Genomic DNA, 24,588 nt, shown 5'->3' on the forward strand with positions numbered 1-24,588 from the left:
TATTTACATTCATGTTGTAGGTTTATTTAAGAAAACAAGTAAAGTTTACCACAAGATTTATTATTCTCTACGTTTTATGTGTATAGATATTCATTATTCATAAAACCTTCAATCACTTTAAATTCTGAATGGTAGAAATTGAAAAATGGATATTCGAATTCATATTAATGTATGATAAAAATATTTAAAAACAAAAATAAATAAAAAATTCGATAGTAAAAATATAAATGCTCTTGCATTTCTTAAATTATATATTTTTATAAAAAAAAATTCAATACGCATTACGAGAATGTGACAGAGCTTCTTTATAAATTATTTAAGCAATAATTAGTATGATGTTCATTCAGATACAATATTAGTGCGATTATGTTGCATATTATAATACTATAGAATACCTATATACCTATAGGTTTGTCACTAGCCTATGTAAAAATGCTTATAAATTTGTTGCTTTCTAGCAGCTAATTAACTTTAGTTCTCGTTTTTCATACTATGCCTTTTAAATGTTTCGATAAGTTTAATCTATAGTATTCTCTTAGAATTTTATATTTAAATTCTGGATTTTCAATTCCATAAACTATTCATAATTTTTAAATATAAGTATCAATCAAGTATAAATATCATACATTTTCTAATGTTTATAAACTTTTAAGACGTTGACCTTACTACACCGTTAAGCCAACGTTTATTACAAAGTTATCTACGAGTTATCACTCGTATTTATTAATAAAAAAAATATCTTAATAGATAGTTTATCTATAATAAGACACTTATTTACTTCATTAAAAAGTGTAAAATCATAACTAGACGTATTGTGATCTATTTTCATCTTTATAAAAGTATTTAGAATTCTTAAAATAATTTTACTTGTATTAATTTCTTTAACAACTCAGCAGCGATGATAATAAATATTCTTAATCTATTTATATACATTATCTAACCTAGTGCTTTATTAAGTTCGTAAATTAAACTTCGTGTTCCAAACAAATTTATGTAGCCCTAATTTATCTAGATTCTTGGTATTTAAGCATTTAATGTAATGCGTATTTCAATTACACCTTTTTTTTTTACTTATTTTTATTATTTTTACAAAGACAAAATATCTATATCATATATTTAAATGTGATATTTTTCGTCTTTTATATTAAAAATTTTTAAACATATATAAAAATTCTTCATTTTATGTTCTAATAATATCGATGGTATCTCATATAGAGTAATAATTTTATGATTCAATACACTAATTGAACATTATGCTGTTAAAATTTGTAATATACTTTCGTTGATATAGATTATTAATTTCTTAAAATTATTTATGCAATTTTTTTAATATAACATTTCGTTATATTTTTGTGAATTTAAAATTTATTTGTCTAAGATCCGAAATATAATAATGAAAAATCTTTTCCTATAGTTCTATAAAGAAATTTCTATAAATTTTAATTTTTACATTTAATTCGTATAATACTAACCTATTACGTATAATAAGTGTATACATTCTAATAGTGTTATTTAAAATTGATAGAGAAAAATAAAATGTAAATTCAAGCTCTTCTTTTTGGAAAATTTGGAAAACTAAAATTATGGGATTGTCTGGGACAATTGCCGAGTACGTTATTGAACACTTTAAGGATTTTAGATATCGCTGGCATGATCTCGCACTCAAACCACTTTTAGTAATTTCATTTGCTTTGCAATATATTAACATAACAGCTGTTTATGATACCCGCAGCAATACCGTATTAATAAAAACCAAAGAAATACCACTTCAACATTTTGAATAATTAAGTATAATATACATGGATAATCTATTCAATCAAAATACTCTTCATTGTTTTATACCTCAATATATTTTTGCACATTTTTGTTACATTATAAAGAAATATTTTTATTAAAAACAGAACTGTTTATTTATAAATGTCAAATTTATAACATTAAATAAGTACATTTAATGCTTCGTATTAAATTTTTATACAATTTACAAATTACAATTATTTTATAAAAGATTCTTCTTTGTCATTGAAAAATAAAAACTGTTTTTTTTACTGTTATAGTAGTTAATTCTTTAATTTTTATTTTAAAAATTAAAAATTATTTAATTGATACGGATGATGGATGTAAATAATTTGTACAAGATTTAATTAGAAAATATTACCACAGATGTCGCAAAACTTTTCGTCATATTTTTATTTTACATTACCAAATAATGCCATGCAACTGACCCCAAATAAAGCTTCACTGCAGCATATACATACACGAACATTCTCAACTTCATAAATCCATTACAAATAATTTGTTAATGTTTTATTATATTTTTCATAGACATTATATATACGTATACATGTATACGAATGTATGTATATGACATGTCGATTTATTTAAATAAAATATTTTTTAATAAATTACTATTTCCTGTCAATTACGTTCAAAATAATATTATGTCAGATTCTGTGGAATTTTTTGTTAATCAAACACACATATATATATATATATATATATATAATTCATTTATTCTTAAGAATTTTGAGCCTAATAAAACAATTTTTGTAATAATATTGTTAATGATGAAATAATTTCAATATAATATGCGTTATTTTTTATAATATACATGTATTTTTAAATATAAAATATAATAGGCTTATTAAAACTTTTCGTTATGCGTAAAAATATTTACAGGATAGAAGAAATTTAATTCATAAATAAGAATAAATTAATTAATAAATAATTTTATTCTTAAGCATTTCATCGTCTTCTTAACGTCTTTTTAACGTAAAAAATATAAACAAAATAAAAATTCATCATTTGTTCAAGGCTTATTAAAGTTCGAATTATCATATTCAAAAACATGTATAAATATAAAGGTATTTAAATTTAAATACTAATTTGTATATTTAAATAAATAATAATAATATAATAATATTATAATAAATTTATATGTGTAAAAAGTAATTATTTCAATAAAACATATAATGCTAATACTAATGATAGATATTTTGGAGAATATTTAATATTTTCCCTTAAGTTATTTAAAAAAAAAAGTGATTTTACAAACTTTATGTCTACCACAATTTAATAACACAAGTCATTTTTAATTATAGAAAATAAAATTTTATTATAAGAATTAATGAATTTAGAATTTTATAAATTATTTATATCAATATAGTAAATATTTTGTAAAATATAATTGACATTAGTAATGCTGTCTACAGAATCTGGCAATATAAAATACTAAATATAGAATTCCAATATATATATATATATATATATATATATATATATATATATATATATGTACGTATGTATATATATTACATTGGAATAATATTGAATTTTTACTACATAAAAATTTATTTGATTTAATTGATCCAATTTTCGTTATCGTATAAAATATTTAAGTCAAAAATAAAATATAAAAATAAGAATTAGAGGCAAAATAAAAATATTAAAATATAAAGAAAAAAAAATTTGTAATTAATAATATATAAATATCTAAAATTATTATCTAGAAAATAACGTTTGTAAATCAGCAATAATTTTTATCACAATTTTTATCCTGATGGATGCACTTTTATTTAATAAAGTTTATATCTATTAAAAAAATATTGATAAATAGAGTTTGAGTTAAATTGTGGGGCTTTACTATAAAATAATGCTTTTATTTAACGGAAATAAAATATTGTTAAATATTGGTTACATGATAAATATTCTAATTCAGAAATTTATAGCTGACCTTAGTAATTTATTTTTTCAGCAATTTATAGAGAAATACACCAAATCTTTATTAGCCAATATTTATTACATCAGTGTACTTTCATTTATTTGAAAAAATCTTTAATTTATGTATTATTATTATAACTAAGGTGCATTATCAATTATATAACAAAATTTTACAACCAATCAAGCTAACAAATTCACTTCATTTCAATGTGTAAAACCGTACCAATAAAGAAGAGAGGATATTATTTTTGCATTGCCACTGGTTCTGTATACATAAAAGTTCTTTATAAATAAAAAATATCTTTATACTTTATTTTTGCATTTAATGAATAAATCAATATCTACGGAATATATATAATAACAATGTTAATAAGAAATAAGAGAGCAATGAAAAGGAATTGAATAACGACGATAGAAAATTGGATCGTTCGTCGGTATATTATTGTGAGATTCTGCTACGAAGACCCTGTCGCAGGGGCAAAAGAAGAGAGAAGGAGGAGCTGCGACGAGCACTGGTGGTGGAGCCAACGAGATCGTAACCTGCACAAATTGTGGTCCAAATCCATGCACGCACACAGCTACCAATGGCTGCGCGGCCGAGGTATGATAAACCATAAAGCATGCTTTTCTCAATAAATTTTAACGATGTTTCAGTGTAATGCCATCTTATTCTGAAGAGACCAAATATTGAATATTAGTTTAGTATTAAGTATTTTCCATACTTTTATCTACAAAGTTGACAATAAGAAATATGTTTATTTAACATTTTTATTGTATTCAAAAACTCGAAGAAAATAAAACTTTTAATTTTTTAAAACTTTTTAGAACTTCAATTGATTTTTTTTTTTCAAATGTTTGATTTAAAATTTAACTTTTAGTAGTTTTCAAATTTGAAAGTATGTCTATCTAAATTTAGAAATAAATAAACAATTTTTAAAATTACATAATTATTATTTACATTACTTATATCGTACTATGAAAATTTTATGACAATATTTTTTGTTAAAAATAAATGTCACCTATGTACATGTGTTTTTAACAATATAATTTTTTTGTTATATTATTATACTCATATATTTTTATTATATTCACAATTTTTATTATATATCTATAAAAATTATTCATGTTTATGTTCTCGTGTTAATATGCTCTACATTAGATTAACATTTTCTAGCGATATTTTATTTAAGATACTTTTATAATTGTTTCAAAATATAAAATACAAACAATTGTACGAACATTATTAACGTGACAAGTACTTTTTAGTTTTAATAGTTAATAGTTTTATTAATAGTTAATCATTTTAATAATTAATAGCGCAAATACTATTAATTACATAAGTGATTAGTAAATATAAAAATTTTCATTCAAAAAATCAAAACACTGTGTAGCAAAAGTATTTATTATTATTTTATAATAAAAGATAGATTTTCTTTTATGCTTGTATTTAAAATTACTATTAGAAAAAAATATAATCCACTTAATACACTTAATCCGCAAAATATTTAATTGTAAAATATATATTATTCTTTAAGCAGGTACGGAAGAAAGAGCCGCCACATCCTATACGAGTAGCAAAAACAATCGACGTCATAGCGAGAATCACTTTTCCGGCAGCATACTTCGTATTTCTGACTTTTTTCTTCATACACTATAAAGGTGTTTCCTAGAACGAAGCCTTTCAAGCCTACGAGAAGCCTCTGCCAACAGAATCATAATGTTAACAAGTATAAAACGATATTGAATTCAACTATATAGACGAGATACTTGTCACTTGATTAAGAAAGCAAACAAAATGTTAATATTTCCTGAAAAATAACAGAAAAAGCCTGCTGAAACCAAATATATTACATAATAATATCAAAAAAATATAGCAATAATTTGATTTGAAAACAACCTCAGATTCATAAACACGTGCATACGTGTATGCGGGCGTACGCGTATACTTGATGGGTAGGTTGCATACACGTGTTGATAGATTAATAATAAAAAAAAAAAATAAATAAATAAATATATATATATATATATATATATATATATATATATACATACACATATATATATATAAGTATATTTATATTTAGAACTATAGAATTATATAAAAAAAAAGAGGAATTTGTTAGTATTCTAGAAACATCCGCATATTTTAAAGTTCAAAACCTAATAATGGATATTAACCTAATAATCTTTATTATTAGTGTGTATGCATTTTCATTACAATTGCATAACCAATTTTTAGTATTATACAAAAATACATGGGAAAAAAATTAAATACTTCGTATTATTTTGCAATTATTATTTATCATTGCACAATTTCCTTTCGGTAGATATTGTGAAATACAACAAATATAAATAATTTATAAAAAGAAAAATATGAAAATTATACATAAAATGGTAAAATACAATGTTTATTTAGGATCTTGTCCATATGTGCATGAATTTTATGCATAGGAAAGTAATGAAAGTATAAAAAATATAAACACGTCGTACTCTATTAACGAAGCAATCACTTATTACACCAGCGCGTAATGGCTATAAAATATAAAAGAACCAAATGATTAATTGGCCGGCGCTCGCGTACGGACTTGCATATACACGAATATACGAACGCATGTAAGTGTATTACCTGCAATGAAGCAGGATTACTATATTCGTTTTTTCCGCATGATCATCCGTGTATTGAATTTATTCATGCGATATAATTATATATATTACATTATTATTGTTAATGTCATATGTAGCCAATATAATGAAGTAGAGGGTGTATGAAATATTTGTTAATACTTTAGGTATGCATTAATTACATACCGTATGAATTTTATTAAAAATCATAAGTTACCAATGTACTTACTTTGTTATTAAGTGATTGATATAGCTATAGATGTTTATAAATATCATTGTTACGTTTACCTTACGCAGACACTACTTTATACAATATGTTGTACATATATAGATCTTTATTCTTGTCATATTGTCATATTGTTGATATGCATATGTACATACATATAAATATATTTATTTATTGTTATGAGGACCATTTTATCAATATTAATATAAGTAGTACGAATATAAGCTTAATCGTTACTTAAATTAAGTATTTTGTTTGGAAAATCTCAAACTCTAACAAACAATTTCGTTAATTTGTTTTAATTATAATTTTTTTAAATAATTAATTACTTTCTCATAATTGGATGTATACTATTTCATATGATTTTATTTTCATTATTTGATTAAATTTTTTTTTATTTTTATAACACACAGAAAGGCGAGAGAGAGAGTGAGAGTGACAGAGGAGGGGAAGGCGAAATTAGGTTATTTTAAATTAATCTTTATATTTTGAATATATTTTAGTTTACATAAGTACTAGAATTAATAATATAGTCAATAATTATCCAACAAGAGCATACTACCGTAAATAATGAGTACATATTGCATTACTTCAAATATATTATAGTTGCAATTTATCAACTTGTTCCAATAAAAATTTCTAAATAAAATTTTTTAGAATACTCCAATGTTTTGTATAATTGTCACGCTAATTTTTTACAAATTAATTCATAACATTTAATATATATTTAATACAATCATATATTATCCAATTATGGAAACGGAGTGTATGATTTATTTTTCTGAACTAATATTATCTGTTTTTTTATAAGTAATATTAGTTTAGTCTATTCAGTATACCAAATGATAGTTAAACTAAAAGATAAATGAAATTTAACATCCAAAAAATTTATTAATTACAAACATTATTTACTATAATAGTATTGAAAGTTTTGTTAAATTTAGATATTATTATGAATTATATTATAAACACGTTATATGAAATAAATATAAATAATAAAAGCTTATATAACAGTTACATGAAAAAGATTTATAGTATTAACACCGAATAATAAATGTTAATATTACAAAACGATCTAATCATAGTATATATAAATTGGATACAATTGTTTATCGTTAATAAGTTTTTGTATTCTATAAATAAAATTGATTATTGCAATATTACAATCTATTGATATAATATAATATAATTCATTATTTAATTGAACGACTTAAAGAATAGCGAAATAAAATGATTGTTCATTTTATCTATTTATACAAATAAATTTTATATTTCTCTGTAATATTATTCATATTTCTATATAATAAAATTGTAATTACTTCATACCTAATATATAATGCCTAAGGTAAAATAGACAAAAATAATGATTTAAAGAATATTGATAATAGTAATTCAAATTAGAAAACTTTATTATTATGTTATATCATATTTTTTATTTAAATAATACGATTTCTTTACTATTTTTACATTCAGTCTAACATATAGAACTAAATATGAAAACTTATAGTTTTCAGTTACATAAAATCTTACAAAAAATGTCATAAAAAATAAAAATTAAAATTACGAAAACAATATAATTTTTTATATATTCTTTGTGTAATAATTTCAAAATAAAAATCAAAGAATATTTAAAATATAATTTTTCATGCATTCTATTTGTTAATGTTAATGAAAGAACTATTGAGAATTGAGAAATGAAGAAACTATTAAGTTTGCCATGTACAATATATACATTCTTCAAAATTTCATTACAAAACTTATATAAAATCGAGTTACAAAAAATAAATTGATTTCAATATAAATGAATCCTACAAATAAATTATTGCTTTAGTTATAATGACAACAACTATATTTATAAATGATGGTATTATATGATACATTATTATCATATTTCATTTTCTAATTTACATAAGAATTTTCGACAAATTTCATGATAGTTCATAGATTTTAATATATCTATATGAGTCTTATAAATTATTTATAGCTGTTATATATGCAAATATTTATTGTTGTTATTGCTTATATATATCTAAATATGTTATACATTATGTAAAAGGCGAAGCGAACTAACTTGTTAATAAATGGCTTATGTTTAAGGATTTTTTTAATACAGTATTTAAAATAGTTCTTTTATGACTTTAAAAATTCAGTTTTTATGTCAATAAATAAACATAATTTATATAATTAAATTAACTTGAAGCTATATAATATTATCTGTAACTAATACGCTAAAATTGAGTTGTCCATGATATATGACAAGTATAATATAATTTAAGCACTTCAATAATACATTCCTTCCCCAGTTTTATTCTCTTTTGTATATATATAAAATTTAATTTCATTAATTTACATAAATGTCATGTGAAAGGAAATAAAAAGTATATAAAGTTGAAAATCCATACATATTTTTTATAATTTCAGCTTATTATTATCGTAACTTGTTATATATATCAGAAATGTTTCTTCTGGAAATAACTGCCAAAAAAGAGTTCGTAAATCAATGCCACAAGTATATTTTTTATGCCGTGATAAATTATAAGAATGTACCTCTAAATAAGATAAAGTAAAATTATTTATCTTTAAAAATAACAAGAAGGTGCTGAAAAAATTTATAATTATGATCACGATTCATATTGTACGAAATATTGTCTATGCGCATTGACGCTCTAATTTATATTACATTATATCACAGTATTTAACTATTTCGTCTCCATTGATTAATAATTTGTATATAGAATTTATTGATAATAATAGTAGCGAATTTATTATTAAAAAGCGTACTTATTACGATATTTTACTGTAGCTTAAAATTGTGTAACTATTTATATTGTACATAATGTAAGTTATAAAAGAAGGTTTAAATTATAATGTAAAATCCAAAATATATATTAATTGGAATGCTTTTTTCATATAAGCTTCTGTTCTACAATTACTTTAAGGTATAAGGTATAAAAATATTTGGAATGAACATTTTATAAGTAAGAATTTTATTGCGATTTCAAATTAATACACCGACTTTAATAAAGAAGTAAATCATAATTAAGAACTTGAAACATGTAATATTGTATTTAGATTAAAGGCTTTCAAATTGTCAAAACGAATTCCTAGCTTTCATATGCTACGCCCACATAATTCATATACAACGTATTATTTACTTTAAAGTTTTATTGTAAAAATAATTATGGAAAACAAGAATTAAAATTATATGGATTCATGAAAATAAATTCCAGTTATTTTGGCTCCTAATAATTCTGTAACATAAAATAAAGAAACAAAACTTTACATTATCGCAATTATTTTACTGTGTTAATCTGCTTTTCCTGTTTGCATTTAAAAAAATATTATTATAAATTAACCTTACATAGTATCATATAATATCTAAAATATTTCTAAAACTTATTTATCGTTATTACTAATTGCAGCATTTATATTTGGTATAATATTACGATCCAGATAAATCAATTAATTTAATTTAGACTGTTCATAAGCTAAATTTCAGAATATGTATTTCGTATATACAGAATATATATTTACTATTTATGAATATCTATTTTCTGAAATAATAATAACAATTAACAAAAAACTAATAAACATTAAAAACATTAACTAAATAATTTAAAATTATATAGCGTAAACATTTAAGAAAAACAAGAAATAATCTCGATAATTAATGAATAAATGAAAAACATTAAATAGTCATAAATAAATGTTGCATATAAATAATATTAATACAATAAATATATATAAAATTTCATTTAATATAAAAGAGAATTTTAAAATTGTAAAAATGCTAACTTATTCTATCGTAGAAACAGCTCGCACAATTATTGATAGTTGAAAGTAAAAGAAATTATGATTTCAGTATAATTGAATATTTCATAGTTGGTAAAGCAATTGGTTTTGTTAATATACCTGAAATAATATTATCAGACTACACCATTCCTTCTTTCATCAAATGTGTCGTATTTTACGAAAAATATGAAATTTCTGATATGTACGCCAAACGGTACGTATTTTAAAAAACATTTAAAATAATGAAATCATATTAAATAAACTTGTACAGAAATTAGAGGTCAATGAAAATTTCATGTCAATATACAAATCAACTCATTGGAATAAAGATAAACAAATAAGGACCCATATAAACACTTAGTTGAATTTACAAATTTTGATTTTTTATAATATATACTTACATTAAAATTTTTTTAGTAAAAAGAGATAATTAGAAAAATTACATATTCATATCTATGATGTATTATGTTGTAATATCATAACATTGTATTACAACATATAAGTCATAGTAATTATGACATGTCAAATAATAGTATAAAATTTTTTAATTCTCACAATGAATAAGTGTCATTTAATAAAAAATCATAGTTCTCCAGAGCTGATTAAAGTCTATATTTCAAATTATATATAGGTTCCGTAAATGTATAATATGAAAATAAAAAAATTAACAAATTTCTACTATTGTGTTGCATTCATCAGTTTAAAATTTATTTATTTTTATTTGTGATAATAAAGAAGAAATGTAAAAAATAGCTTATATATAAAAATATAAACTTTTTTTAATGTATACATCGATTAAAATGGTTTCTTAAAAATTGCGATTTTAGTATTCAACAATTTACTTATTTCCAAGTAAGATTAAAAGAATTGTAGAACAATTAAATAATTAATTATATTTAAATAACCTTTAATAGAAAAATCTTTTAATATTAATAATGCTACATATTATTATACCAATGGTATTAATAATTCATGTCATAATTTATTGTTATAATAAAACCACACGAAAAAGTGATAAAAATACACACGTGTATTCTAAAAATACTTTACATGTTTGTAAACTATAATAATTATTACCATAGTTTATATGAAATCAAAAATCAGAAATCAAAGGCAATGAAAATTCTATGAATTACAATCATTTATATCTATTAGTATATTATAAAAACCGATCGAATTATGGATTTCAAATAATAGTTATAATATAATTATTTTTTAATCATTGTTAGCGACTACTTGAGATGTATATATTAAGTGTGTGCATGTAAATATAGATCGAAAAATATAGATTTGGAGAAAATGAGAAAAAAATATATACATAAAAACTAAATAATTTTTAGATTATTATTATAATTAATATAAAATTATATAAAAGGGTGTACATTTTTTTAAGTATTACCATTGCAAATGTAGTATTGTTTATTACAAGCATATTTAATGATAACTGAAAGTATAGAAAAGATTATATGTATATTTATTATAGATTTAAATATTTTGAAAATTTGCAGTTTAGCTATAAAATTTATGTAGTGTATTATATAAAAAAATAATACATTTATCATTCAATTTCATTGAACAATTTCTACTCTAAATTAAATTTAATTGTTTAAAGTATTTGAATAAGTTTTAATAAATTTTAATAACAAAGAAATTATTTTCAATAATAAATAGTTTGTATGTTCATAGTGTTGTATTGTATTGTAATCACTAATTGAAAGTACATTGATTTTTATGACTGTTTGTTTTTATTTTATGAACAATATTATAAAATTATAATTACATATATTGTATATATACGATATATATATGCATAAATTTTTTTTTTAATAACTTTCTATTTATATTTAATTAATTATCTGCACTCGTTTTTAATTATTCCTCTACAAATAATAAAATTTTTGTTTCAGTAATTCGATTTTTAAAAATTTAACATAAATATTTAGAAAATAAAATTTTCTCATAACATTCAATTTATTTATAAAGTCACACGTAAAAAAATTATATAAATATCTAATATAAAACGTAATATAACATAACGTAATAAATTTAACCGTCACTATTTATAATATTAAAAAGAACACCTGTGCATTTTTTAAATTATTGTAATAAATGAATATTTTCACTCAATTTAATTACTATTTAACTTTATTTAACCAAAAATTTCAGACATATTTATAAAAATATTGTCAAACTTTTAACATATAAATTTAAAATCCTTTACGAAATAAAATTGTATTTAGAAGTAATATTTAACAATTCGTATTAGAGTTGAACAAAAATTTTTTTCAATTTTCTTAATATATGTAGAATTGATTTATTAAAATTTCAATAATCATTAAAGTGGTTTAACTAAATACTAAGATAAAATATTTATATAAAAATAATAAAATTATTAATACAAACTATAATTTCATATAGAATTTTATTAATCGCTCGGATAATATGAATACATTTCATTATAAGTGGAAACATTGTTTGTTTAATTTATTTCATATACAGAGTACTACTAAAATCTGTAATAAATGGAAAAATCAGAACTAATTTGTTATTATAATTTCAAATATTTGATTTTTTACTAAAAGAATGAAGTCAATGTTATATATATCGTACCAATCAAATAAGCCATGTATGTTAATTTCTTATAATGAATCATTACTTATAAACTTGATCAAACAAACCGAAAGTTATTTTTTGTATTTTATAATATTTGTTTATAATAGATGATTTATTCTACATAACCTTCTTTTCGATTCTCCTTTACTTTCATTGCAATTTATACAAATAGCAGCTGAAAATTAAAAATGTCAATGACTAACGATCAGAGATTTATTTATGTTATACAAAACATTCTTCAACAACAGTCTTATTTTAATGAAATTTATTTTGTCTAATATAATGTGAGAAGCATATGATTTAATGAATATATGAATTTTTGTTATATTAAAATTTATATAACATTTTAATTAACTGCCAAACTCAAAGTAGTTTAAAACAATAAGTTAACGGTGATTAATATAAAATATAAATTTTAGTTTTTATATTAAAATTTTATTTTATATTTTAGTAATACCATTAGTAGTTTAGTAATACGGTTTATTTCTTAGTATTAAGAATGATAAAACAATTTTTGTATAAAAATGAATAAAACTGAAATAAAAAAACATTGTTCATAACATAGTTATAAGCATAATCTATATACTAAATTATATAGATAATAATACTAAATTTTGTATTTTTAATTAAATTTGTAGACAAGTTCATTCGTCAATGTATCGCCATGTACCGGCCATTATCAATGTTATTTATTATACTTAATTGTTACGCATTTCATTATTTTAACAATTTTGAATTCACTTTTTAAGTTCATCGTCAAAATCATTGAATCCATATAGGATTGCGTCCATTAAAAAATTTTAATTATAATTAGATTTTCATTTTTAATTTTCAATTCTAATTTCAATTATAATTTATAATTATAAATTTATCCTTTCATTGTCATTATAATACATGTTAATCACACATTTATAATATTAATAATGAGGATGTTGATATGTAGAGTGAATTTTAAATAAAAATTCTAAAATTTGTATAAACTAAGTATAAATTTTGAACTCATAAATTGTAAATTCAAGGAAATTCATGTAAAAATAAAACAATAAAAAAATTTTAATTGTAGGCTTCATGAGTATGAAAAATTTCATGAATAATTTGAAGAATCTTCCAATGATACTGTTTTAATGATTTGTTTGTATAAAAATCTTGTACAAAAATTTCTATCAATAAGAAAATTCTAATAAAAATATTAATATTTATAATTTTAATTTTCATTTTTATTAAGTATTAACTAATAATCATTTTTTATTAAATAAGAAACTTTACTTCCTTGCTGCAACGAGTACAAGTATTCCATTATACTTGCTGTTCAATTCTCCTCGAAGCTTTCCATTGTTTATCTCATACCTCAAGTACTTATTCTACATATTTTGCTTATCTGCCTGACACCACAATATCATAATACCCTATCTAATAATATTTTTACCGATTCCCGTTTTTTTTACCTATATACTTTGATAATAAAGAATATTAGGATATTAAAATATAATTATAACGATAACACAACAAATTAAATAATATATATTTATTTATTTATTTACCATAAATGGCTTACATTGATATCGACACAAAGACATAATTCAAAAAGTAAAAAAATTCCAGTTATAGTGTTTGCCGATATAAATACTATCTGAATAATTTTAAATAAAATAGAACTATCATACATTACTGTATAAATAGTATTCATTACTCTTTTTAAAGGTAAATATATATATATATATATATATATATATATATATAAAGACTAATGATATTTTTAAACATATTTAAGTAAATGTTATTAGTATGAACAATATTTTAGTTACGATAAAAATCATGTTATAAAATGTTTTACATTACAATCTGCAGAATAAAATGATTGTAAATAATTTAATAAAATAAATTCTCAAATACATTCTGTTCTTAAAACTTTCATTAGTTTTCCAATTAAATTATATTCGGCCTCTATTTTTATATTAAAAAATATTTTAAAATTATAAAAAAAAATGTAATAATTTAAGAAGAAAAAACTTTATAATTTCACACTTATGAAAAAAAGATTTTATATCGCGTTATAAAATTTGTACCGTATTGTTATACTGCCGTTGCTTTAAATATTTAACTTGATATAACATAAATGGTAAGCAGTTTAGAATTATTAAGATTGTAATAAATATTAATATATCTATAAAAAATTTTAATGATATTTATATTAATATATTAAATAAGTTTTTTCTGCTTATCAGTTTAAATTTATTGCCGATTAATTAAGATTAGTAGGTTTGTTTATATGTAACATATTTGATAACTATGGCTCAGCTTATTCTGGTTAACATTAATAAGATTCATAAATCTAATATTTAAATATAATTGATTTATAATTTCTAAGTATAATTTTCACATACATTTCAATTTAATTTTCTTTCTTTACTCATAAATCTTGCTGAAAGAATTATAAAGTTTGAATTTTATCTAGATTATAGAAATGTAGATTAATCCGAAATTTTATATATTTTTATTTCATTCCATTTTATATTAACCATGTTTATTCTAATGTTTATTTTAATTATATTAACAAAGTAATTTATGCAAAACGTTATAGTTTAGGATTCATATATATTGGGCTTATTATCATATTTATCTAAGCTATCATTGACATTTGAGATAACAATTTAGAGCATATACAAATATGAATTGCTTATTACCTTTTTTCCTATATAAGGCATTAAAGAAAAAATTATTTTTATATATAGAAATTCAAAGGCAATCATGAAATTAACGATTATTTTATTCGGCTTAGTAGTATTTACTGGTAAGTTACATATAAATACTTTAATTATGTACATTTATTTAAAAAATGTTTATCTACAATTTATATTTAATTACTAATAATTGAGTATAAATTAATAAGAACCTATATTCTATCATTATAGAAATTCTATTTAACATACTATGTAGATATCATAATGTATATACTGTTTATATATTATATTTTTTGCAACGTAATTGTTTATATCGTTTTATAAATCTCAATAATATAAACATTCAGACAATATATTTAATAAATATCTATCTTTATGTTATTGATTCGTTTAATATGTAATTACATTTATGAAATTTTGCACTTGCTGTTACGTAAAACTTTTACCGCAAATGAAATCCAAAATAATAAAAAAATAAAAAGACGTATCAATATATTACATTATATTAATTATTAAAATCATACAAAAATTACTAATACTATGCAATTAATGTTTTCAAAATAGTTTTAGATAATGTTTTTTGGTAGTTTATCAATTTGGTCAATATTAATCTAATGAAATTTTGCAAATTTATTGTCAGATGACAATATAAAAACTCTATAATTTTTATATTTCATATCTTATCTAATAAAATTGTATTCAATATAAATAATTTATGCGAAACTGAGTTTCTCTTATTAATGTGCCAATTTACGTAATATTTATTTAATATTTTTAAACGTATAAACAATTTACTTATTTTTATTTTAATTTTTATATCGCGTTACTGAATGATTGATTAAAAATCAATATTTTATTCATTTTTATCTTATAACATATCAGGTATTGTAGTATAATAAAATATAAAAATAATTAACAGTACTTATTATAAATTGTTTACCTAAATAGTACAAACGTTTGCCTACTTTTCGTAATAAAATACTTGAATATATAAATTGTATTAATACATACATTAATATAACGCAATTTCTAATTTAATACAACTATTTTAACTATTTTTAAACGTTTTCATATTACTAATTATATAAATATTTGTTCCTATTATTTTAGTTATTATGTAAAAATAGTTCACGCAATATTTATAATTTTTACATGCGATAATTATCTTTATCTAAATAATATTCAACGTGTTCTGTTCCATTATATAATCTACGCTGAATTTACTATTAATTAAAGTAATTAAATAAAACATCTATTATTAAAAAATATATAAAATAACAATTACTTTCCATAGGTTCACTGGCAAAGGATATCAGAATAGTAGGTGGTGAAAATACAATCATCCATAATGTTCCACATCAAGTATCAATAAGAATTTACGACTTAAATCAGCATTTTTGCAGTGGTTCAATTATAACTCGGTATCATATACTTTCAGCAGCCCATTGTTTCAATGACATGAACAATGATTATACGAACTTAAGAGTATACATTGGAACTAATAGTCCTTATGCAAATTCTGGAGTCAGATTCAAAATCACTAAGGTTGATATTCACCCTGAATTTACTGGACGTATGACTCAAGATGAAGCATGGATTCATGACATCGCTGTTGTTACTGTACGTTCATAATAGTTAAATAATATATTTTAATAATTGTAATATTCTAAATTTCCTAATATAATGTTATCAGATATTTCTATTTTATTTATTTTATTTTCTATTTTTAGGTGGACAAACGTATAAAATTTCAACCATACCAACATAAAATAGACCTTCCTACTGATGAAATAGTTATTGGGAGTGATGCAGTAATTACTGGTTATGGAAAATTGAATTTTTCAGCTGAATGGTTCCCTGACCAAATACATAAAGCTGTACTGACAGTAATTGACATAGAAACCTGTATGAATCAACTTAACCGTCGAATTCATGATACGCAAGCTTGCTTATATAAAGCAAAAGGAATCGGTGGATGCTATGTAAGTGTTCAAATTCGAATTTTCTATTTTTTTTTTTTCATAAGTATGTTAATTTACAGTTATTATTTTTCTTTAATATTCATTTATAATTACAAATAGTATTTTAAGTACGAATATAATTTTTGCCTATTATATTATATACATATTTAGATTGAAAATAAACAAAAAAGTATTTTCATATTTATCTACAAAACTATAAATGATAATATGATTTGCTTTTATAATATTCAACTAATCTTTTCAAATTACAAAAACTTATCACTGATAGTTTGAATTTCAAAATTTAGATTATTTTTTGAGGACCATAGTGTGCAATTACTTAATATATATTTGAGTAGATAAACATGTGTGTAAATTTTTTACAGGGCGATAGTGGCGGTCCAGTAGTTGCCAATGAAAAACTTATTGGCATTCAGTCGTGGGTTATTCCATGCGCCCAGGGTTACCCTGATGTATTCACAAATGTTTATTCCCATTTAGATTTCATAAATTCCATTATTGGAAGTACTTCGACACCCAGGTCCTAAATTTAAACTTTAAGTTTCCTTTAAATATCAAATGGCGTTTTATATTTATACTGATAATCATTTATATTTGTAACTTTTTTTTATTGTATTTCAATTATTAATTTTTTTAATTATATTGTACATTATAAAAAAAGTATTTTCACACGGAGAGTAAATTTAGATAATTATAAAATTCATTGAACTATAATAATATTTTTAAGAAAAGAATATAATTGTAATAAAAAAAATAATTCAATATACAAATGGTAAATATACAAGTGGTAAATATGTATATAAATAATTAAATATTTTTATTTATATATTTTTAATGTCTTGTAAAATAGAATGATTATACTATTATTTAAATATTAATAAGTATTATACAATATTATAAAGATCATAATAATATGTATTTATATGAATCTGAAGACATTGAAAATAAAATAATATAATATAATATCATGTAATATCTTTAGAACATTTTGATTTTTATTTCATTTGCAACTGGCGTTTCTCTTCGCCGCCAATCTTTGCGCAATCTTTCTTCCGCTTATATTATATAATCTGTTACTAGCTGAAATATATAATTAATAGAAAAATTTAATATATATTATTGGTATCAAACTTATTTTTTAATACCTTTACTCCTTTGTGTTCCTTATATAAATTTAATCAGAAAATTTTACATTTTCGAAAAAAAATCTTACGCTCTTTGTCTGGGATCAGACTAAAAGCCTCCCTGTGATGGTGGATGGAGGCTTGCTGGCAAGTGGAAGGGACAATGCAATAATTCAACACTGCCTTTGAATGTAGTGTTTTTCCCATTATTGAATATAATAAATATAATAAATAGTCAGTGGTCTATGGATGTCGAATTGAATGTAAGATACAATGAATAGATGAGAGTTTCTTCAATTAATATGAGCGACAAGAATTCTGTAAGTGTATTCTTGGTAGCTTAGTGCTTGATTCTCCTACTCGTAGTTATGAACTAGTGGTGGTAGTGGGAGACTCGCGCTGATACGGGGCAGCGATGGTGCCGCCTTTGCCGCTGGCGTGAAGAACTGCAGGGGTTGAGTGGGGGATGCCTGTGTGACGTCACTGGTAGGGGGCAGCGATGATGCCGCCGTTGCCACTGGCGTGAAGAGCTGAGGCGGTCTAAGTGGGGGACGCTTGTGAGACGTCACTGATAAGGGGCAGCGTGGTTCTGTCGTCGCCGCTAGCGAGATGAACGCTGTAGCGGTTTGATGGAGGGAGGATATCCGTGTCGTCACTGCTTGACGGGTGGGAGGATTCCCCGTACCGTATACCACATATTGGTATTGCTGCTTACTTAGTAGGTGTGAGCCGTGTATTAGCGATCCGTAAGAACGTGTGTAATAGCGTAGCTTACGTGCGTAGTGTCGGTCTCACTTGCATTGATGATAGGTAGAACGTGTGTAATAGCGTGGCTTACGTGTTTGACGGCGATCTCAGTTGCATTGATGATAGGTAAGAACGTGTGTAATAGCGTGGCTTACATGTGTTGACGTCGATCTCTGTAGCAGCATTGGTAGGCCATGTGAGCTTGGCTTCCGTTGAACTGCAGTCGATCTCGGCAGCGTTGATGGGCCGAGAGAGCTTGGCTTCCGTTGGGCTGGAGTCGATCTGTGCAGTGTTGGGTGACCGAAACTAGATTGGCTTACGTTGAGCTGGAATCGGTCTGTAGAACAGCGATCCGATCTTGATGAATGCTTGATTGAACTAGTAAGAGCGTGAGAGCGTCAAGCGCGTCTCCTTAAATATCCTAGTACAGGCTTGCGATTCCGGTGAATTCTGGATCACTCTTATCAAGCTGATTGTTAGAGTGACATCACTAGAATCTAGCCTTGAAGAGTTTGTCGGCCCTTGTTAGTCGGAATTGTAATGTAATATTCGACTATTTTGAGTAGTGAAGTTTCCCGATTTCGTAGAATTGTGTTTATGACTCGGCGCGCAAATGTTTCTACCTAAGCACAGGTGTCTTTATCTCTCCCACTTATTTTACCGCGTAAAATTGCTGTAATCCGTAACACACTTCTTTAAATTGCATTATAACTTATTAGTAAAAATTTTTATTATAAAATATTTAAGTGACAGTTAATATTAATTGTACTATTATCCATATTATTCTTATAACGTTTATTAATATTCTTCATTGCTTTTTTTTTAGAAGAATGTTTTTTTTAAATAAATATTAATAATACATATTCTTGTTATAAAATTATTATATTTCGATATAGAATATTATTATTTATTTAAAAGCTATATTTTTCATTTCTATACTTATTACCTAATTCAGATATTTTATTCTAAGTTAGACTTTAGTCAGAATGTTACATTAATTTAATTTTTGAGTTTGAAGAATCTAGCTATTAGATTCATTTTTACAATTCAAAATTAGACATCGCAATTACTAAAATACTATTCATTCTATTCATTTACTATTATAATGTTATAATATATTTATCCACATAAATAGTATAACATTTAATCTTATTTTTTCATTAAACAATATCACAACTTTAATTTTTTTACTACAATTTATATGTATGACTGTAAAAATATAAAAGCCAATATATTTAACTATAAAAATCACGAAAAATACAAACTACCAAAACTTATATTGCGAATATTTCAATTTTACTATAATAATATCCTTTGTATATAAATAGTATTATTTTCATTATATAAATATATATCTGATATAAAATATTGATTTTAACTTAGAGAAACTATAAAATGTAATATAAAATAGAATTTTTTTTAAAACATACTATCAAACTGTTCGAGATTGAAGCCAGTTTTCAATACCGCCGATTGTCGGCATCGCCGGCCTTTTAGATCTCAGATTTTTGTAAACACTTGGACGAGAATTTTCGTATAATTATTATGTTTTGGTTTCAAATGGCCCGTAATGTTTATATGATCTTCGGGTAATAACATCGCCCGGAAGTTTCTATCGTTATTACGTCTTATTTTTTCATTCATCGAATTCACGAAACATCTAGATTTTTCTTTCAGCGCCTCATGTAATATTCCAGTGTAGCAACGACGATGATGATGTTGCCAGCTAAGTGAGCCGCCGCGTGGATATATAAGGCTAGCATGCGGCGTGCCTCGCTCTCTTGCTGAATCACCCTTGCAGAAGCTACTTCTTCAAGGGGGACACGCCGACCACGCAGAAAATCAACATACCTTGTCGACAGTGTCCAAGGTACATCTCCTTATATTAAATAAACTAGTCGCACACGCGCAAAAACACGCTTCAGAAAACTGCCTTTAAAGAATCGATTCGGAATGAGTACGCACTCTCGAACTAACACTTCGAACACCGTACAGCCCCTTAAACAGTCGACACAAGTGACGCAATACTTATATTACATTGTCAAGGCTAGACAACAGTTTATAAAATAATCGACTATAAATACATTTTCATCAAGTCCTTCGAAGCTCGAAGGCTTGTCATTCATGACTCTTGTGTGTGACTAGTCCTTTTCTACCGCTCTCATTATAAATAAAGACATAATTGATTACGCACCAATTTCCATCAAGACTTACACTCTATCAAGTATGATCATTCTTTCTACCAAGCATACTTGATTTGAAACACCATCTTCTCATGCTCTTTCATGAGCATGATCGACAACACAGGCTAATAGTTACAACAGCAACATAACCTCAACTTTCAAAATACACAGTAATATCCATAGAATCTACAATAAACAAGAACACAAGGAAACTCCCGCATTACTACAATAGAATAATAAAACTTCTCTCTAAAAAATAGTGCAATATTATAATAATTTATCAAATAATAAACATTGTTTTTTACTAAAAATACATAATACATAATATTTTTCAGCCCTTTCGCTTATTATTTCCTATTAAGTGATCAAGACGAGAGAATAATTCACTGAACTATTGAATTAGCAGTTCGAGCCATAAAACAAACCCTCAATAATTGAACACAAAGATATTATTAAAAAATTAATAATACAATGAATTATTAATATTTAATATATTAAATATATGAAATATAATTAAATATATTAACATAATAAAATGATATTATTCGAAATGTCATGCACTGTACCCGGAGAACCGCAACGTCGGGTAGCAGATCTAATGGAACGGGCCGGATAGCTCAATCGCTGGATATTCATCCCCGGCTACTACACTAATAAGCATCGGGAGCTTTACAACTTCCCACTTCTGCGTGTAGAAACTCACCGTCCAGAGCATAGGAACAAGAAGTAGAGGGAGATGTAGGACTTCCCATTTCTCTTCAGCGCAATACAATATTATAATGGCAAACATGGAAAATTTTGAAGAAAGAAAAGGCAATTAAAACTCCAAAGAACAGCAGGACTCCTAAACAAGCATCACTCATGAATGCTTCGCCCACAAGTTTACCCTTTAAGTATGTGAGAAAGGCATCCATTTAAGAAAACTACATTATTTTCTAATATTATGTATAACTGTATAAATATATTGATATAACTTTTTAACGTAACCATACTGTTATGGATTACAACAGTTTTAAGCGGAATACAAAGTGGGAGAGGTATGAATGTGTGCAGCATTGTTTGCTAAACATTGGCCAACAGACTCAACGAATGCTTCTAACCGAAAAACTCGAGCATACGACTATAATTCCAAGAAATAATAACAAATGAACCCGACAAAGCTATGCCCTATTGCCGTCACGATAAATAGCGTCATAGTAACAGTCACCGATGCGCTATCGGCGCATCCAGTTCGCACGAGAATGTGAAAGGAGTTGCACGTGCCGCGATTGCCCTGCTAGTACCAATCATGCACTCTTCACATCGGGATCGCTATCCTCCAACCTTGCCATCGCCATTGGGAGGCCATGGCAAGCATCAAGCAACCTAAGGAACTAATAGCGATGCCACAACTATACTAGCACCCACGCCTCCGTAAGCAACGCAGATACTCGTTCCTTACTACTTCTTATAGTTAACAAGGACCCATCACGACAGGACCGCCACTACTCTACACTCGCGGTTTACGCCCGCATCGGTTCCTGCCAACTCAAGTAAGATGCGACCAGACGCTCGTTCTTACCATCCCATCACGCGGTTCCTGTCACAAAAAAAAAAAATGAGTATCAATAGTAAGCGTTGCCAAGTTACATAAGGAATACCATTGGATAATTGACATTATAAGAAATCTCCACACTCCTTGCCCATGTTAACTTAACCACAATCACAAAACCACCCCACATTCTACCAGTCCTGCCAGCTCCCACAGAAGACACCAATTCTAATCATCAATGAATTGATTATGGCGGGCGGAATGTTACGGATTACAACAGTTTTAAGCGGAATACAAAGTGGGAGAGGTATGAGCGCGTGCAGCATTGTTTGGTAAACATTAGCCAACGGACTCAACGAATGCTTCTAATCGAAAAACTCGAACATACGACTATAATTCCGAGAAGAAGGGGAATCACGCTCCAGGCCATCAAGAACACACGCACAGACTCATCGCCACCACTACTACTGAAGAAACACAAATATATTCACTATATCATACACTCATCCTAATAATTAATAGATTATTAATTACTCATTACTTATTATATTAATAAAAGTAACGACTACAAACACAAAGGACTGTATTAAATAATTGCATTGCCCCTTCTACTTGCCAGCAAGCCTCCACCCACCATCATAAGGAGGTTTTTAGTCTGATCCCAGACACATACAAATATATAATCACCTGTAAAAGCATAATTATGCATTAAATATAATGTTTACTGCTTGAAATATCAAAAATATTATCGGGATAGTCAATTTTAATATTTATTTTAATAAATAAATATTTTCTTCCTATTTTAATTATTTAACGGATAATAAAAATTATTTAATTGGCTGTTTTGTAATATTGTACGAAACATAAATTTCATTTATTATAAATTTTATTATATTTACAAAGAATGCGTAATAAGTAGTAAATTTTCATTATTCAGATCATATACCACAACAACATTGCAGTTTCAATCATTATAACACCGGTAACTGTATCAAAAAGCAATAATGAATTTCCTCAACGCTGTAGGTATTCTGTTCTTGTTCTTCTGTTACAATACTTCACCATGAAAATGCCAAATCGCGAGAAGAAGGAAACAAAGGTAGCGACAACTCCTGAAGACCTATCACTCAAGAGAGGGAAAATCGTATAACCCGCAGCGTCGCTGCAGAGAGATTACCCGTTGAGCTTTTAAAAGCTCAAATTCAGTGAAGTCAAACTACGGCAATAATGGAGCCAGCAAAAAGGCTTCCGTCATCTCATTTGTATACATCCATTGAAGTAGTCCTAGAAGTAAAAGAACAATTTGAAGAATTACACAAGGCCTTCCACAAGGAGCACAACTATCTTGAGTTAAAATGGCCGACAACGTT

General features: G+C 24.7%; 2 protein-coding genes across 2 annotated transcripts in view; both read left to right on the forward strand.

Annotated features, from left to right (window-relative positions):
* Positions 1–5,467, forward strand: part of pHCl-1 (pH-sensitive chloride channel 1) — a 62,556-nt gene extending 57,089 nt beyond the window's left edge. The window contains exons 12-13 of the mRNA XM_011498632.1: positions 4,202–4,318; positions 5,256–5,467. Of these exons, the coding sequence (XP_011496934.1) occupies positions 4,202–4,318; positions 5,256–5,387 (249 nt within the window). The 3' untranslated portion in view covers positions 5,388–5,467. The remainder of the gene's footprint in view (positions 1–4,201; positions 4,319–5,255) is intronic.
* Positions 5,468–15,710: 10,243 nt separating this feature from the next.
* LOC105361460 (chymotrypsin-2-like) lies at positions 15,711–18,177 on the forward strand. The gene is made up of 4 exons (XM_011498644.1): positions 15,711–15,761; positions 16,946–17,271; positions 17,382–17,633; positions 17,999–18,177. Exons 1-4 carry the CDS (start codon positions 15,719–15,721, stop codon positions 18,158–18,160), a joined length of 783 nt encoding a protein of 260 aa, XP_011496946.1. The 5' UTR covers positions 15,711–15,718; the 3' UTR covers positions 18,161–18,177.
* Positions 18,178–24,588: the final 6,411 nt, after the last annotated feature.

The sequence above is a fragment of the Ceratosolen solmsi genome, unplaced genomic scaffold (genome assembly GCF_000503995.2).
Source record: "Ceratosolen solmsi marchali unplaced genomic scaffold, CerSol_1.0 scaffold10, whole genome shotgun sequence".
Taxonomy (NCBI): domain Eukaryota; kingdom Metazoa; phylum Arthropoda; class Insecta; order Hymenoptera; family Agaonidae; genus Ceratosolen; species Ceratosolen solmsi.

Bases quoted from the DNA above. Each gene is read 5' to 3' on its own strand.
- LOC105361460 (XM_011498644.1), top strand. From the start codon at position 15,719: ATGAAATTAACGATTATTTTATTCGGCTTAGTAGTATTTACTG. The intron at 15,762-16,945 runs GTAAGTTACATA...TACTTTCCATAG, and splicing joins CGGCTTAGTAGTATTTACTG to GTTCACTGGCAAAGGATATC. The intron at 17,634-17,998 runs GTAAGTGTTCAA...AATTTTTTACAG, and splicing joins AAGGAATCGGTGGATGCTAT to GGCGATAGTGGCGGTCCAGT.